The 19,045-nt window shown below is 35.0% G+C and overlaps 1 protein-coding gene across 1 annotated transcript in view; it reads right to left on the bottom strand.

Annotated features, from left to right (window-relative positions):
- The window catches only part of LOC138712081 (sodium-coupled monocarboxylate transporter 2-like), a 72,546-nt gene that overhangs the window by 23,077 nt on the left and 30,424 nt on the right, over positions 1-19,045 (bottom strand). Inside the window, exons 5-8 of the mRNA XM_069843473.1 lie at positions 18,498-18,565; positions 17,719-17,873; positions 15,444-15,584; positions 4,243-4,351 (exon numbers count right to left, since the gene is read on the bottom strand). Of these exons, the coding sequence (XP_069699574.1) occupies positions 4,243-4,351; positions 15,444-15,584; positions 17,719-17,873; positions 18,498-18,565 (473 nt within the window). The remainder of the gene's footprint in view (positions 1-4,242; positions 4,352-15,443; positions 15,585-17,718; positions 17,874-18,497; positions 18,566-19,045) is intronic.

Below are 19,045 nucleotides of genomic sequence, written 5' to 3'. Positions count from 1 at the left end.
TGATGATGATGATGATGATGATGATGATGATGATGATCGTTTCCGAAGAAGGTTGTGAAATACACATTGTCAAAATGGTGCTAAGTTTTCTAGAAAATGATTTCTCGTAGAGCATTATTTTCGTCCATAAACAGTTAGTCGAGGTGGCAGAACTAATGTGAAAGCAATATTCTAACTTTATGAAGAGCAATTTCATAAATATCCACCATCAAAGCATACAGTATTACCTACTCTTGATGAGTAAATTCAGGCTAACAGGCTCATATCAGTAACAACGCAAAGGAAGAAGCGGGAGGAGAAAAGATTACAGACAAGACAGAAATGGATATGGCGTTTTAAGAAATTGTAAATTTTCCAAAAATGAGTCAAAGAGAACATCAATTCAGTGAACGATCCATGAATCGGATGCGCTTTCTTACTGTATGCAGGCTATTCGCCGTCTGCAAGAATGTGATTTAAATCAAATACTCATAAAATTTGTATAATCAAGAGATATAAGTATATGATGATTATGATGATGACGATGATGGTGATGGTGACGATGACGATGACGATGATAACGATTATGATGATGATGATGATGATGATGATGATGATGATAATGAATTAGAATAAGACAATATTGTAGCATGTATCATCTTAGACAAAAAATGACCGAGTTCCATACGTGAGTCCCGTTAGAAAGACTTTGATTTCGTGAAAGCTTAGGTTTACATGTGTCCCGCGCCATGGCGTCGTGGTCTAAGGCATCCCGCCTAGGACTCGCGTTACGGAATGCGCGCTGGTTCGAGTCCTCATGGGGGAAAGAATCTTCTCATGAAATTTCGGCCAGTGTGATGCACTTGGGGAGCTACGATAGATAGTGAAATCCGGTTACGAAAGCCAGCTATAACGGCTGGGAGGATCATCGTACTAACCACACGATACCTCCATTCTGGTTGGATGATCGTCTACCACTGCTTCGGCATGTGGTCGTGAGGCCAACAGCCGGCTTGTTGGTTTGGGCCCTTCATGGGCTGTAGCGCCATGGATTGTTGATGTTGTTTACACGTAAACGAATTTCTTATGCAAGACTCTGCTCTGTTTTGTTTTTTGTTTTATTTCTGTCTGTTTATAGATCAAGTGTTATAAACAATCTATAACAAAGATTATTCTAGGTTCCTAAATAAACATCATTTTCCCATTCGTCCAAACCAGCCACTACCGAAGTGGAATTAGACAAATTTATGCTACAGGAGATAGGTCATTTTTGTGTCATATTGTACTTGAAATAACTTTAATGTAATTTCAAAGTAAATGCCAATGGTTTGCATTATCATATTTTGTCATCGTTTTTAAGTAATTCACGAAATGTCTCTGTTATCCCACTGTTCTCATAGCCGTTACTTTCTAATTAATTTTAGGCTATATGCCAACACAACACATTCGTAAGTCTTGAGCCGACATGACGCAAATTTGCGGCTTAGAATAATACTGAAAAGAAATATAAAGCAAGGGAAACACCCGGTCTTCACATAGAAAGATAACGAGAATCAAAATTGTGCCTATTGGGTTTCAAAGTCAGGAACGCTACCACTTGGGCCACAACGAGAAATCTGGTACATAATTAACACGATAAAAACGGTGTGACTAATGAAACGAAGCTTTCGGTAGAGTGAACTGATCTGATAAAGACAACAGTTAAATCCTCTTCGAGCTAGAATTTAGTCCCTCAATTTATTCAAGATGTCGTCACAGCCTGTCAGCAATGCTAATCTGGAGAACACCTGGCAGCGATTCTTTTACAGGCAATGGATTAGGGCCGGATTAACAAAATCCTTCGGGTGAAGAACAAGTAGATATAAAGGATTATTGAAATCTCAGGACACTTTTAAAATAGCTATGGATCTTAATGTTTAAAATTATCCAGTTTCATCTGTTGCTTCCTCAGACATCTCATTTTTTTCTTCAAATATTTCCTGGAGTATATAGTATTTTTTTAACTCTAAACAAAATACTGAATTTTCAATAAAATTTGGTCAAAATTTCACTCTCGGCTTACCTTAAGAAATGATTACTGTGAGAATGGTATTGTAACGACAGAATATCTTATTATTTGAGTACTTTGTTCTATCCTTCTTTCAATATACAGTAGACAGAAGAGTAAACAGCTGACATAACAAACTGAGAAAGCAACGAGCAAAGAACTCACATTATGAGATATGCTTTTGCTAAAATACTTATTTCACAGCACACGGTTCTTCAAATATATTAATTTTATGATCCATTTTGTATTAGAGTTTTTCTTGGTTTTAAGACTACTGTATCAAATACTAGGAAGAGGAAGTGTTGGCAGACCAAGAAAACGTTGAAACAAAAACCAGTTTTGAAAAGAAATAAAATTTTGTGGAACAGAAACAGATCAAGAGACGTAACCCATACAATTAATAAGGAATTTAGCTCTATAGGCTTCTAATTTCTATTCACTAAAGTCAGTACTAATATAAAATGATGAGTAACCATTTCCTCAGGATCAGGTAGAGTCCATATTCTCACCTGATATTTTGTTATGTTCTGATGAGAATTGACCTTAGAATTTATTTACTGTAATGAACATATGTAGGATGAACCATAAGTAATACCGTTAATTTGAAGTGATTATTCTTTGAGATATTTCAAACAAAAAATTTAAATAAAGTTTTGCTTCTTTTTGCTTCATTTTTCAGATAAACATATGAAATATTTGATAGCGTGTTTCGGGAAAGCCATTGACTTAATTTCCAACGTGCACGATCAGTGAGCGGGTGAAGAGTAGGGGACATAAGGAGATATCAGATAATATATTATATTAAGATACATTGGTCATATGCGGAGACAAAGAGGAAGGCTGAAAATAGGAAAGATTGGAAAAAGCTGGGTTTTCAGTGAGAAATCTGTCACTGGGCAGAACACTATGAATGACTGAATGCTTAATCAATTTAAGAGATCGGTGTATTACGATAACAAATTATTATTGAACGAATTTTAGTTTTGTGCTTTAAATTTGCAGACATTTCAGCTGAACAAATGTAACATTTTGAATTTCCTGTTCATAACGAAAAGTTAGATTTGTCCGGTTCGAATTTCTGCACATTTAAAGCATAAAACTAAACTTATTTTAATCATTTTTGTAATAACACACTGCTCTCTTAAATTCATTGAGCATTTTGGGAATTAAATAAAAGGCTTTCCCAAAACACGCTATGAAATGTTGCACACAGAAAACTTTTTATCTTGGAAAGGAAGTAGAAACGAGTAAAATTATATTAAGCAGTTTTGTTTAAAATATCTCAAAGAATAACTCACTGAAATTAATTATATTACTTATTTTTCACTCTACATAGTATGTAGACTTATTATTAATCTAATTGTAGTGATCATTAAAGTGCTACATACTTCTTTCCCAAGCCAAACTATGAGTGCAGTGGATCTTACCGTCGTATACTCTGGAGTGAAGTACGGTTTCTATTCCTTGAACGACAACACCAAGAACAGCCTTAAATATCTTTTAGGTAAGGACTAAAGATAAAAACTCATATATAGAGTCCCGCGCCGTGGCGTCGTGGTCTAAGGCATCCTTCCTAGGACTTGCGTTATGGAATGCGCGCTGGTTCGAGTCCTCATGGGGGAAGAAATTTTCTCATGAAATTTCGGCCATTGTATGGGACCGATGCCCACCCAGCATCGTGATGCACTTGGGGAGCTACGATAGGTAGCGAAATCCGGTTGCGAATGCCAGCTATAACAGCTGGGAGGATCATCGTGCTAATCACACGATACCTCCATTCTGGTTGGATGATCGTCCACCTCAGTTTCATATGGGCGTGAGGCCAGCAGCCGACTAGTCGGTCTAGGCCCTTCACGGGCTGTAGCGCCACGGATTACTTTTATATTTTAGTATGTATATATATATGTATATATGTGTATATATGTGTGCATATATGTATATATATATGCGTATATGTATATATATATATATATGTGTAAATATTTTTTTTTTCAGAGAAAGCGGAACTTTTTTTCCGAAAGATATTCCACTTCGCATTACTAAATATCTACCACATTGTGAAGTTTATGTTGTAGTGAGTAACGCATTCTGTGTGAGGGTATAGTCACATATTCCATATGCTCTCTACTTACAACTCAGTGAGTATTTAAATTATTTAACTGTTTGGTAAAAAAAGCGTCTGTTACGATTTGCTATATAAGTTCGAAATACTCTACCTTCGATGTGATCGGGTCACACTGGTAGTATTTAGCGTAGATCAGGAGGCCAGTCACACAGCTGATGGATACGATGAATATCACTTCGAAGACGAAAATATATAGCGACCTGAAAATGAGTGAAAGCAAGTATTAGTCACTTCAATTCTTTTCCAGCTGGTTTCATACTACTTCATTGCTGTTCAAGGCAAGGTTGCAGTTTTCCTTTAGCAAGCACTTTGCCTTGTCAAAATGTTGAACTTTTGTAATCTCAAATATTTTCAAAATTACCAAGTTAGATATATGTACATATGGCAGAACCACCTGATGTGATGCCAGCATACTATCACGTAGATAACAACTGATACTGTAGATGGGTTTTACCACGTCACAAAACTTCACACTCACCTGAAAAGTTCTAACAATAATATTAATTGTTACAATAATTATATAATTCATTCTAGAACTAAGGTAACCACCATTACTATTAGCCCACTACTACTATTACTTCTACTACTACTACTACTACTACTACTACTACTACTACTACTACTACTACTACTACTACAGCCACTAGCGGTCCCGGGTTCGATTCCCGGCCAGGACGAGCTGCCTGGTGAGGTTTTTTCGAGGTTTTTCCCTGACTACTATGGATGAATATCAGGTAACTTTATCAGGGATTGGAACCCCACTCGTCTTCGCCACTTCCTTTCCTCTCCCATCATCCTTTCCTCATCATCCCGTTTCTAATTTTTCAGATCACTCTACAGGCGGCCTCCCGGATCTACTGGATCTCTCGACCGGCCTCCGTGGAATGTAGTTAAGCGACGTTGGATGGCTTCTGCAACGAGCACCCGAGGCGGACCTACTCGGGGGAGAAGTTTCTCCTCGGACCGACAGGGGGGTTTTGGGGGAAGTTGCCGAAGCAGGAATGGTAAATGGATTTCTGTCGGCTGTAGGGACCGGTCGTTAAGAGAGTCATGTGGTTGGGTTGGTGCGCGTAGGGGTTCTGTGGCATGCAGAACATTCCATATCGAGGATTAGCGCAATAGATCTCAATAGGTGGCAATGCTGGGCCATCCGTGCATCCCTCAGTTGAATTACATTCTATTCCACTAAAGCCACCCTCACCATTATCACCACCACAATCACCACTACATTCTATCGAGAATAATTCGAAAAGAATTGTCAATGGAGCGGCTGTATGCAGTCTCATATAACGGTTCAATTAACTATGTCGCTTGGAACTGCGCATTGTTACCATTTATGTCAGCGATGGCCTTGTGGTAATGTGGCGTACAAATAGTGATTAAAATATGACAATTAATTCAATTGTTGTTATTATTATATAAATTTATAATGCATTCACAGAATTTCCTGGGCTCAAAATCTACTTTTTTATTTTTCCCACAATCTTCTCTATTTTCTCCTTGCCTTTCCTCTATTGGTGGACACTTTTCCCAATCCACATTTTATACAAAATTGTGTTTCCAATAACAATTTTCTCCAAAATTAATTTTCGCAAAGACATATTTCGCAAACGGCTTTTCCCCTAATTTATTTATCTCCCACATACAAAGTGGGTTAGGTTTATTAAGACAAATTGTAAAGGTAAAGGTATCCCCGTAACATGCCATGAAGGCACTTGGAGGGCATGGAGGTAGAGCACCATGCTTTCCATGACCTCGGGACTAGAATGAGGTGGTGTGGTCGGCACCACGCTCTGGCCGCCTTTTACCCCCGGGAAAGACCCGGTACTCAATTTTATAGTAGGCTGAGTGAACCTCGGGGCCGTTCTGAAAGTTTGGCAACGAGAAAAAAACCTATCGCCACCTGGGATCGAACCCCGGACCTTCCAGTCCGTAGCCAGCTGCTCTACCAACTGAGCTACAAAACAAATTGTAGCCTATTAATTTCAAGCATGTTAATACATGTGAGATTTTGGGCAACATAGTGACAGGCCACAATCAAATTTTATAAGAGACCAACTCTTAAGCTTTAAAATTGTTACAATATTAACAAATCTGAGCTTGAAATTGAAGTTTATGATACTATGACCTATCTCACATTGAAAAGTCTGTCACAAAATTTGTTACAGAGACTTACTGTGATTATTATAAATTATTGATAGAGAAGTTAAGTTCAAATGTGGCTTATCAATATGATGCCTCCAAAGCCTTCATATCATCATTGTCCTTGAATGCTTTGTATCTGAGTACAATGTTGCAAGTACGTCCTTCAGTAGTTCGCATAATATTTCCGGCATAAACTTTTGTTATGACTCTAGACGATATACAATTTTCCTTTTATAGTCGTGATATGTTTTTTCATTCTTCTTTCGATTGTTTAAAATAAAGATGCTCATCGACATGAAGTAACCGTCCTCTGCTAGGAGTATTAATTAATTCCGCTGTTATGTCACTGGAAAGGAACTACAACAAATTTGAAATCATGTCAATGAGAAGGAAGTGTAACAAATTTGCAATTCTGTTCATTAGAAAAAATTACAACAAATTTGGAATTATGTCAATGAGAAGAAACTACAATAAATTTATAATTATGTTAATGAGAAGATACTACAACAAATTTGGAGTTATCTCAATGAGAAGAAACTAAAACCAAATTTTAATTATGTCAATGAGAAGAAAATGCAACAAATATTTAATTATATCAGTGAGAAGAATCTATAAGAAATTTTTAATTATGTCAATGGGAAGAAATTACTACAAATATATTATGTCAATGCGAGTAGACTACAATAAATTTATAATTGTGTGAATAAGAAGAAACTACAGCAAATTTGGAATTATGTCAATGAGAAGAAACTACTACAAATTTGTAATTATGTCAATGAGAAGAAACTACTACAAATTTGTAATGATGTCAATAAGAAGAAACTACAATAAATTTGTGGTTATGTCAATAAGAAGAAAGTATAACGAATTTGGAATTATGTCGATGAGAAGAAACTACTACAAATTTGTAATTATGTCAATGAGAAGAAACTGCAATAAATTTGTAATTATGTCAATAATAAGAACCTACAACAAATTTGAAATTATGTCGATAAGAAGAAACTACTACAAATTTGTAATTATGTTAATGAGAAGAAACTAAAATAAATTTGTGGTTATGTCAATAAGAAGAAACTATAACAAATTTGGAATTATGTCGATTAAAAGAAACTACTACAAATTTGAAATTAATTCAATGGGAAGAAACTACAACAAATTTTCCGGTAACAAAAAACAGACACAAGTGTTACTACGAACACATAAATACACTACAAACAGTATCATGTTGGAGAAAAATATCTTATTGAAAATTATGTTTTGGGATTTGAGAAGGAGGGCAAATGGATTGTGGAAAATTAGAATGGAAAGGTATGAATTGGGAGTTGTGCATCTTTTGAAGAATAAAATTTAGAAAAAAAAAGGATTGGGAATATTGGATTTTGAAAGTGTCCTACAATTCTTTCTTCTAAACCTTTTACACACATTGCTTTCTTGACTTCCCTCATCCACGTATTTTAAGATCATCTTCTTCCATATGGAATCCATTCTAGTACTCGCTTTACAACCTTTCATTCCCATCCGTTTCATGTGTATTGTACACAATCCAAAATTGAATTTGTCATATACTTTTTTGTCTTAATCACCTAATTTCTTAGTTTTTCTCTATTGTAATGTGTGACAGAACGTCTCAAAATGTTCATTTCTACTGATAATTAATTTTACCGTATCTTTTATTAATTTTTAATGTTTCCGCTCCATATGTAAATATATTTTGAACTATAGATTTATCTGGTGGCTTTAAATGCAGGTTGGACGTCCTGTTACTGTGTAGATTGAAAGGGACATAATATAATACGTTAAAGTAAAAAGAAACCCTATTATGGGTTTTCCAATAAAGTGCATGGATAATTAGAAAATTATGCTGAAAGCATCTATCAGGTGAAATAAAGAAATATACTGAGAAGTATGAGTAATTTGGCAACAACGTGACGCCGGCTCACGTACGAAATCATGTAAGTTGTCATATATGTAAAGCTTTTTATGTTGTTCGCGATAGTGATGGGCGAAGTTGTTCTTTTCCCGGAACAGTTCCGACTGTTCCGGTTCCGAAAAAATACTATGTTCCAAATAACAGTTCCGAAATAACAGTCACCAGTGGTGATGAGTCGGAGTCGTTGAGTCGTTCAAACGAACGGTACAGTACCTTCCCTCTTCACCATGCTGCTCACACTGGAGCACGCATAGGCATGACATAGTTCACATTCTTATCTATAGATGGCACTGCAATGCACATTCGAATCGATTTTGGAAAATTGCTGTGCATGCGGACAGAACTCAAAAGCTTAATGTTAGTAATTACACAGCTGTTGACTATAAGGACAGAATACAACACTTTGTTTTCGTACATAAAGTTATAAAGACATGGTAGCCGACTAAAAAAAAAAAAATAACATAACATTTAAAACATATGGTATGTAATTTCTGTTCTCTCTATTACATAATAAAAAAAAAACAAATCATTAATTTTTATTTTTACTTTTCTTAATGCACAGTTATAATAATAATAATAATAATAATAATAATAATAATAATAATAATAATATATATTACAATTTCATAAATAAAAAAGATATATATTGGCAGTACTGAAACCTGGAAACCCCGCAGTGGGTTAGTAAAATGTTGGAATCGCATCTTTACCAAAGTGTAATTTAAACTTCGCATTAAACCTCGCTCTCCAAATCAGTACTTATATGGGTAGTTTCCAACAAATAATGCTACAACATTTTTGTCGTTCTTTGATAACAGAGAAGATAGCACAAAAACTTGTGCTTGTCAGACTTAACCTCAACAAACGACATACAGACATTGTAACTAAACCACTCATTACCATTTACGACTTTAACCTTTGTATAAAATCAGCTGATCAATGAATTAATAATAGTATGCGTACTTTATGACTTTGTAGAATGTTTATAAAACAGAATTAGTCAACTAATGGTGAAATAAACCATAAAGCGGGAATGAATATTACAGATTATTAAATACTTACTATAACATTACAGATGATTGGCCAGTCTTACAAATGTTGATATTAAAGTTCGCGCCACCGCAAGGATTTCAATTTCCATGCGCCCCCCTCCAACCACGTGAGAGTTTCAAGTACCAACTTCATCTAACGAAGTTCCAAGTATAACATAAAGAACAACGAGAACAGTGTAACTGCAGCTGTCGTTGGTTCATCGGAACAAGCTCCGACGTTCCGACTGTTATCTCGGAGTCGGAACATACCTTGTGCAACGCGGTACTGCGAGCCCGCAACAGCTGGGCAAGTGAGCAGCTCGGAGTCGGAACACTGTTATTTCGGAACAGGAGGTTCCGACCTACTGTTCATTTTTGCAACAGTTCCGAGGGAGTCGGAACATACCTTGTGCAACGCGGTACTGCGAGCCCGCAACAGCTGGGCAAGTGAGCAGCTCGGAGTCGGAACACTGTTATTTCGGAACAGGAGGTTCCGACCTACTGTTCATTTTTGCAACAGTTCCGAGACCGGAACAGTTCCAAAATAACTGTTGTGTTATTTTTTACCCATCTCTAGTTCGCGATTTATAATAACCTAAATTTCATTCATTGGCTTGTACTCAGTCGAGAGCTGTGATTAATTTCGAACTTTCGTCAATAGTATATTCGATAATATGTCGGTTGAAAACGGTACACTTTTCGTATTATTGTTTACAGATGTACTATATGCTGTGGCATTTGAAATTTTTCACAATTCTCACTACTTTATTATTATTATTATTATTATTATTATTATTATTATTATTATTATTATTATTATTATTATTATCGTTATTATTATTATTATTAACAGGAAATTAAGGGATATTTATAAAGATCCGGAAATAATAGCTTTAATAAAAAGTCGAAGACTACGTTGGCTGGACACGTTCTACGGCGTTGTGAAGACTCTCTTCTACGAAAAGCTTTCGACTATTTTCCAAGATGTACGAGACCTCTTGGTAGACCTCGTCTCCGTTGGCAGGACCAAGTATATGATAATATTTCTACAGTGGGAGGACGACAAGAAGATGCAGAGAACAGAGACGAATGGCGATATATCGTGAATGAGGCTAAAAACCTTTTAGGTTTTGAAATGCCCTAGATTATTATATATTATTATTATTATTATTATTATTACACTAACAGATATTTAATATTTTTGGATAGGCTGTATGGAGCAAACCGAAAGCGAATAGACAAACTTACAGTGGTTATAGAATATCACTATGTAAATAACCTCATATAGAAAACGGAAGGTGAGAAAACATTGCAGGTTAGCAGGGATTTTACATGCTTATTCGAAAAATATTTACGCCTTATCTTATTTCAAGAAATTAACACGAACATATAATTGGCAGTAAATTAAAGTGATACGCATAACGGTACATACAAAACAAAAAACAATCGCATGATGCGAAAATTACACTAATCTAACAAATAACAGTTTTTTACAGATTTGTTCGAAGTGTGATCTGCCTGCTTCGATACAGGCTCTCTAACACTTTTAAACTCATAAAGACTTTACTTTCAATATTTGGCCAGCAACTGTAGAAAACTATTTATTCCTGCCTTATTCACTCCCAGCTCTTCTGACTTTCTAAAAGACGTTCCCACGAACTGATGGAAGACGTACTTTTGAGATTTACAGTTGTAGAGAAATGTTTACAATTACAAGAGACTGGCTATTATTACTCGACCAAGGCGAGTGGAGCCGCGGGCGTAATGTGAACTATCGCGATGCGGTATTACGAACGCAGGAGCAGTAGCGCCACGGCTCCGGGCTGCAGGACTCCACTGGCCTCGGTCGAGTAATACTAACACTTACGAGGAACAGAAGAATGAAAGATCACTTCTACTGTTGAAAGTATGGAGTAATAAAGTACTAATGTACAAGGAAACTTTGTGGAACTCAGTTCTACTTATAACTATTAATTACAGCTCACTACACTAAACTTATAATGTATTAGACCATACTTTTGTGAAATAGGGCCCTGGTGTCAGGCTGACTCTATTTCACGCTATGTTACAGTGTTTGATAGGAAAAGGAAGTCCATGAAGACACTTCAGAGAAAGTTATTTTGAGTGCCGTGAGGAACATTGAAGGTAAGAGTGCAGTCAGACGTAGATATATTTTTTGTCCTACTACCAGGCATAGTTCGAAAACGATTTCAGTATAATGTATAGAAATTAAATGAAGGTAACAACTTAAACTCTATAAAGAAGGAATATTAATAACTTCAAATACCAGTGAACTTTTTGTATGATTCAAGGAAATAGTTGACAGTAATATGTAGTTTAATAGCAGTAAAAGTGATGATACTGTTAATGAGAATATCCGTGCATACAAAGGAAGAATAAATTTCCATTTGAACTGTGTGTTTGAGTACAATGGACGTTTTAGGTTAAGTGCACTTGAAGTATGACTTTTGACTATCATTAGACATAGATTAAAATATTGAACGAATCCACAAACTCATTATCAGCTAAGCATAACTACTAAATACACTTCATCGGTTGGATAATGGTAGTCAATATAATGGCATAACTGATGTGCATAGAATATCGAAGTTTTAAGTGTGTAAACGAATCATTCTGCGATAGCAGCTATAGGCCTAAATGACATACAATTTGTCTTTTTTTAGTCAATCGCTAAACGTACCGAATAGAATGTCTTTCCTTGCCTCTAGTTTTTTTAAAATAATCAATTTATTCTCTTTTAACGCTATTTTCACGAATTACCATTTTTTCGATACAATAACAAGCAAATTAACGCGCGTATTTGGGAAGGTCGATACCTTCATCATGTGCCGATTGAAAATGGCACTTACACACAGAAAATTACGACTGTCATATTAAAGTGAAAGAGTGCGTTTAAATATTGACCAAAATGCATTATGAAATATTTAAATTCTCATGATTCCTGATAAAATAATTCAGACAAAATATATTACAGGAATAATATAATAATAATGAACCATCTTTTGCTTTCTGAAATAAGAATTTATTACCACGGAGGTGGATATAATCTAATTTAAAGTACGACGTCACATGCATCGTTCCTCAGCCATACATTTTATGACGTCACTAATAACTTTTTACTAATACTATACAACTGTTGTACATTATTTTGTTGAACAGAAAGTTACAACTCCATACTACTGAAGAACTTTTACTAATAACCAGGGAAAGGATTTATATGTAAATACATATTTACTTATAAAGCTAATATAATTTATATTTTGCATTATCTTTATGTTTCACAATGTGTAGGGTTGAAAAATCCTACTTTTATTTTCCATATTTTTCCATATTTTAGAGTTTAGTACATATTTTCGTTAATTTCCATATATTTTCCATATTTCATATAAAACAGTCCATATTATATTAGGTTTAACAATAAAACAAAACAAAATTCCATTAACTTTTAAAAATACATTTCAACAATAGAGATTTAAACACATGTTCAGTAATCCCTTTAACATCAGAGTTATTTGAAAATTAGCAGTCCTATCAACAATGGGAAAGTAAGTTACAAAACTGTATTAATTTAATTTAAAATTTTTAACAGACTTCAGTTGTGCAGCTCAACAGTTAAATGCCAGTCAGAGTACACATAGGTTCAGTTTTGTAAATCATACTATAAGGACGGTAAATATGCCAAAAGTACGTCATTCAGTCAATTTAAAATCAAAACTAACAAGTTACATTTCAGAATTTAAAGAAGATGGTTTATCAACTGACAATAAAATATTATTTTGTAATTTGTGTCAGTGTGCAGTATCATCTACACAAAAGTTCCTGGTGCAACAACACATTACAACTAGTAAACATCAGGCCAACAAACAACTAAATTCCAAGCAGAGACAATTGTTTTTAACACAACCAACAACATCGAATGTAAGATCTGAGTTTAACATCGACCTGTGCCGTTCTCTCATCTCTGCTGATATTCCTCTCTACAAACTAAAGAATAAGGTCTTCAGGGAATTCCTTGAAAAATATACTCAACATACAATCCCGGATGAGTCAACACTTAGGAAGACGTATGCTCCATCCATCTACGATGAGACAATACAGAAGATAAGAGATGAAATTAAAGATAGTTCAATTTGGGTTTCCATTGATGAGACTCCCGACAAAGAAGGTAGACTTGTTGGTAATGTAGTTATCGGTTTGTTAAGTGAACAATATTCTGAACGAATTCTTTTACATTGTGATGTTCTAGAAAAGTGCAATAACAAAACTATAGTTAAACTGTTCAACGAAGCTATGGGTATCCTGTGGCCAAAGGGTATTATGTACGATAATGTGTTATTCTTTATTAGCGATGCTGCCCCTTATATGGTCAAAGCTGGACAAGCATTATCTGTTGTATATCCTAAATTGACTCATTTTACTTGTGTGGCGCATGCATTTCATCGTGTGGCAGAAGTGGTCAGAGACAATTTCCCTAAAGTAGATTTGTTGATTTCATCAGTGAAAAAAGTATTTCTCAAAGCTCCCAGTAGAGTTAACGTGTTGAAAGAAATGTACCCTGAAATTCCATTGCCACCAAAGCCAATTTTAACTAGATGGGGTACATGGCTAGAAGCAGTTGAATATTATGCCGAACATATAGACTCTATTAACAATGTTCTCCTTGCATTGGACTCTGAAGATGCAGTCTCAATTGATACTGCGAAAACAGTTACCTGTGACATAAGTGTGAAGAATGACTTAGCTCACATTCAGCATACATTTTCATGCATCATAAAAACGCTCAAAAGTCTCCAAAATAGGCACCTTTCACTATCTGAAAGTTTTGAAATTATAAATAGTACTGTGGAACAACTGAATCGTGGTAGAGGTAAAGTTGCAGATGCAGTAAGAGCTAAGGTGGACACTGTACTTTCAAAAAACCCTGGATATGAAGAACTACAAAAGGTTGTTGCTGTGATGAGTGGTGAATCAACAGTGAAGATTAACTTGGACTTATCCCCAGCAGACATTGTGAAATTGAATTATGTACCAGTTACTTCTTGTGACGTCGAACGCTCTTTTAGTCAGTATAAATCTATCCTCAGAGACAATAGAAGAAGATTCACTTTTCAGCACTTGAAAGAAATGTTTGTAACCTATTGTTATGGTAACAGACAATAAAAATTGTGTTTTGTTGAAACTACATTGGAAGATAAGGTACGTCCATTATATTTTTTGTTTAGTTTGATTAAAATGTACCAATATTTAACGTACATAGTCATTTTTTTATAATTTTAAGTCCATATTTAATTCCATATTTTGGTAAAAATCCATATTTAATTCCATATTTTGGTAAAAATAACTACATATATATTTACATATTTCATATATTTTTAGTCCATATAAATCCGTTCCCTGCTAATAACTAATAATGTATTAGACCATATTTTTTAGCAATATGGTCCATACTACACACGGGACCACACTGAAACCGAAAAAAAATAGGGGAATCTCGGCTAATTCCGCAGTACGGGTAATTCCGCACTAGTGCATATATGATTTTACTGCGGCATTACAATAGTGTGAACGTAAGTTTTGAGAGGCTATCAACAGGAGGCATGTTCTCTGCAGTGCTATAGAAAAAAATCAAGGATATTGGTCGACACCTCTGTCGGCAATACAGTGAAACATCAAATGTTGGCTGTTGTTCGTGTTTTGCTAGACAGCTGTGAAGAAATTGAGCATTGTTACATATAAATTGTTCCTTTTAAGTTACTTTCATAATATATTTCATACTCGTAATTATTTACGACTGCGGAATTAGCCAAGTCCTATTGCGGATTTATCCGCACTGTTGCGGAATTACCCGAGTTATTCTTTTTCAACTATAATATATGTACAACTAACAACTAAATATATTTGCATTTTAATAGGTCTCTTTATTTGGTTTGGTAATGAAAGGTTTCGTCCAGTCTACATATCTTGATAATATTTTTCAATAAACATTTTGATAAAAATATGATAGATTTACTTCTTAATATTGCGGAATTAGCCGAGTCTCCCCTATTTATGCATCAGATGAGTCAAACCCACAGCAATATCTCTTGCAAAAAACTAAAGCAATGCCACAGATTTTGCATGCACCATGATTAATATGTAGCAAGTGAAATAAATTAAGAGACTCACGTGCGAGCTTTGGAGTAGGTTGGAAGTGCCATGAACTTCTGTACCATAGCCTGGCTGATAGACAACCCTCCCATCCAGGCGAAAGTATTTCCAATCAGAACGTTCCAGAAGGTCATTCTTATAAACGGAGATACATTCATTCTGAAATTAAAAGTTGATAAATAAACATAATATTCCATAAAATTGTTTATTTTAAATAAGGACTCTACCTTGAAACGAGAGAGCCGCAGTCTGTATTAAATGTTAATTTTAAAATTGAACTCTGTTACACTTCATCCTCATCTATCGTGCTATGTAGAGGAATCCTTCAAGTAGATGTCTTCAATTAGAAAATGAACTTCTTCACGTAGTTAAACTAGTAGAGCCAGGGATAAGTTAGTCGACCACATGCGGAAATGCTAGCAACCTAAAGCACCACTGCAACCAACCAGCCAATCAGTGACATTAACTAGTCAAAGAATTACAAATGTACCTAATGAAACAATTACACCAATTGAATAATCAAACAGGTAGTAAATTACAAAAAATAACAAACGCAACTGTAGAACATAACCCAGTCATATCAATTAACCATCAGTCAAACAATAAACGTATTCATCAATCTCGTCACCCACATTAACAAACGAAACCAATTAAAGTAACCTATTAAACCTGTAAAACACACTTAAGAATCGACAATAATGAAATAACCAAGAACATCGACTAACAGAAATTTTTAAAAAATCTGAAACAACCATAGGCTACAGCGAAATAGTCCAAGTTAGCCACCAGGAAAGCAACCGAGTAAAGCCAAATCGAACAAAGTAACCGATTCAACAAGCTGAATTAATCAATCCTAGACCAAATTATCTCATCCAATCAATCATTTAACTAAGTCTCTCGACGAAAACAACCAGACGAACTGAATCTAGTCAACTAATCAGCTAATAAATTCATCTATAATATCAAATCAACTATCCAAATCAGCCGACTAGATCACCCGATCTATAATTGGACCAATCCAACCAGCTGAGACAACCCAGTGAACCAAATCAAGTCAATCTAGGAACACATTTTTTTAGTAAAGTTTACCAACGAAAATCAAATATATTAACTGAATTCAACCAAACTAACAGCCGAATCCAATGAGCTCTACGCATTAAATTTAATCAAGGCAACCCCTCAAACCTGTAAAATACACTCAATAATCGGCTAATAATAAAATAACCAAGAAAATCGACTAAAGGAAATTAAAAAATATAAAACAACAGCTGTGCAACGGACCAAGTCAATCACCAAAAATGCAACCGAGTGAAATCGAACAAAGTAACCGATCCAACAAGCTGAATTAATCAATCCTAGACCAAATTATCTCTCCAATAAATCATTTCAATTACGTCTCTCCACGAAAACAACCAGACGAACTGAATCTAGTCAACTAATCAGCTAAGAAATTTATCTATAATATCAAATCACATATCTAAATCAATCAGCCAGATCAGCTAACCTATAACTGGACCAATCCAACCAGATTCTGTTATGTTAAACAAAGTGAACCCAACCAAGTCAGTCTACGAATACATTTTATTTAGCCAATCTACCAACGAAAATCAAATGTAGTAACTGAATTCAACCAAACTAGCACAGCCGAATTCAATGAGGTCTACGCACTGAATTCAACCAAGGTTTCCTACCGAATCCTCTATCTCATGGTTGCCCAAACGTCTATAAAACCAGGAGATATTGCACGTCAAGCATGCTCTGCTAAGGTCAATAACTTTCCATATAAAATAGGAAAAACGACCTTATGGAATATGCGCTGCGGGTTGGTTACGCCAGGGGTACCTCATATGAGTTACAATTCGATGCTCTATCTCAACAAGCCACCTAACAAAACTTAGTCAGTGATACAAAATAGTACATAAACATATCTTTCTTATTAAAAAGTGTTTGTATGTGCAATATGTAATACATGTGATAACATTTTTTAATTTACATAGATTCAATAAAATGTTATACTGTCTTCCTCTTTTCACAGGTAGGTGAACTGGAGAAAACGTTTAATACTGTCGAGCTATATTGAAGATACAGAGGTCGTGATTAATATGGATATAAGATGCAATTCTCTTATTAACATTAGTAAGTACAGAATAAATTATAGCTCTTCCTTTATTTAGTATGTATGATTTAGATGGGGTAATGAAATATAATTTAATTTCAGCCAACATGTATTTCAAACACATTTGGATAAAGAGTAATTCAGTAATAATACATTTGCATCATATACATGACTTACTCGAAGACTCGAATCCGTCCTCCGAGTTGACTCCTCTCCCACACAACTCCAATGCCACCCACGTGGATGACCCCGAGAATGATGACAGCTATACTGGATACAGTCATGACTATACCTTGCAGTACGTCCGTCCACACTACAGCCTTGATCCCACCCTGTATCAGAAGCAGAATATTAACATAAGAAAAATCATTATGACTATAATTTATATTATTAGTAATAGTTTTTAATATTTTTTGTTACTAAAATAATACCATCATGAGCGCTGCTCATTCGGTCCTCAAATTTTGGTAATATTATTGTATCCTCTTTTTATTTTATTTCTATTCCTATTGTTGTAATTATATTCTGTATTCTGATGCATTATTCTGTATTATATGTCCTGTTCTGTAGTATTATATAAATTTATATATAAATTATGATAAATAAATAGGCCTAAATAAATAAATTACATACATACATACATACATACATACATACATACATACATACATACATACATCAGTAAATAGATACATAATAAATAAGTAAATGGGTGGGTAGGTGGATAGGTGGATGGATGGATGGATGGATGGATGGATGGGTGGATGGATGGATGGATGGATGGATGGATGGATGGACACCCGCAAAACCCATCCCTACTTACATGATAAATCCTTATTTTTGTGGATATGAACTTACTAAATTTAGCATTATAAAGAGCTTTCTCCATTTTATACACCATTTTTTGACTTCCAAACCATACTATCAGCAACACAGGATTCAATCGCTGTACTCACCATCATGGTATAGAATATACACAGCACCGAAATGACTGGGGTGATGATGTGCACGTTGATACCGCTAACTGCAAAAAAATGTACAACAATTGTTTAATGTTTTCTATAAGGCTTAAATATAAACTTAAATCTCAAAATAATGAAATCTTGCCGGTTACTGGAATGTTTCTGTTCTCCTGCAGTAATATGCGTTCCCAGTACAATATGGGATTTATTTTGAAAGCAGAATTATATTGTGCGAACATATCATAATTGAGGCACTCAGAAGCAAAGTAACATAAGTGACATTTTTTTAAAAAGTGAGATAAGTATATATTCTAAATCTTTAACGTCACTTCTGTTTAGAGAAAAAGTAATGTGAGTGCAGTTCCAGTCAGTGCTGCTCCATGTTGGCCTTACACTTGTATTACAATGCATACAGAGTTTTGACTGAGACGCAAACTAATACAAGTGCGTTGTTTACATATAGTTGCTGCGTTTCTTCTGTGTATGACTAATTCATTTGCCATAATGGAGAGAGGTAATAGATTACATGTTCGAAACATCTT

The sequence above is a fragment of the Periplaneta americana genome, chromosome 13 (assembly GCF_040183065.1).
Source record: "Periplaneta americana isolate PAMFEO1 chromosome 13, P.americana_PAMFEO1_priV1, whole genome shotgun sequence".
NCBI lineage: Eukaryota > Metazoa > Arthropoda > Insecta > Blattodea > Blattidae > Periplaneta > Periplaneta americana.
The sequence above is the reverse complement of the archived record's forward strand: the minus strand, read 5'-3'. Positions and strand labels throughout refer to the sequence as shown.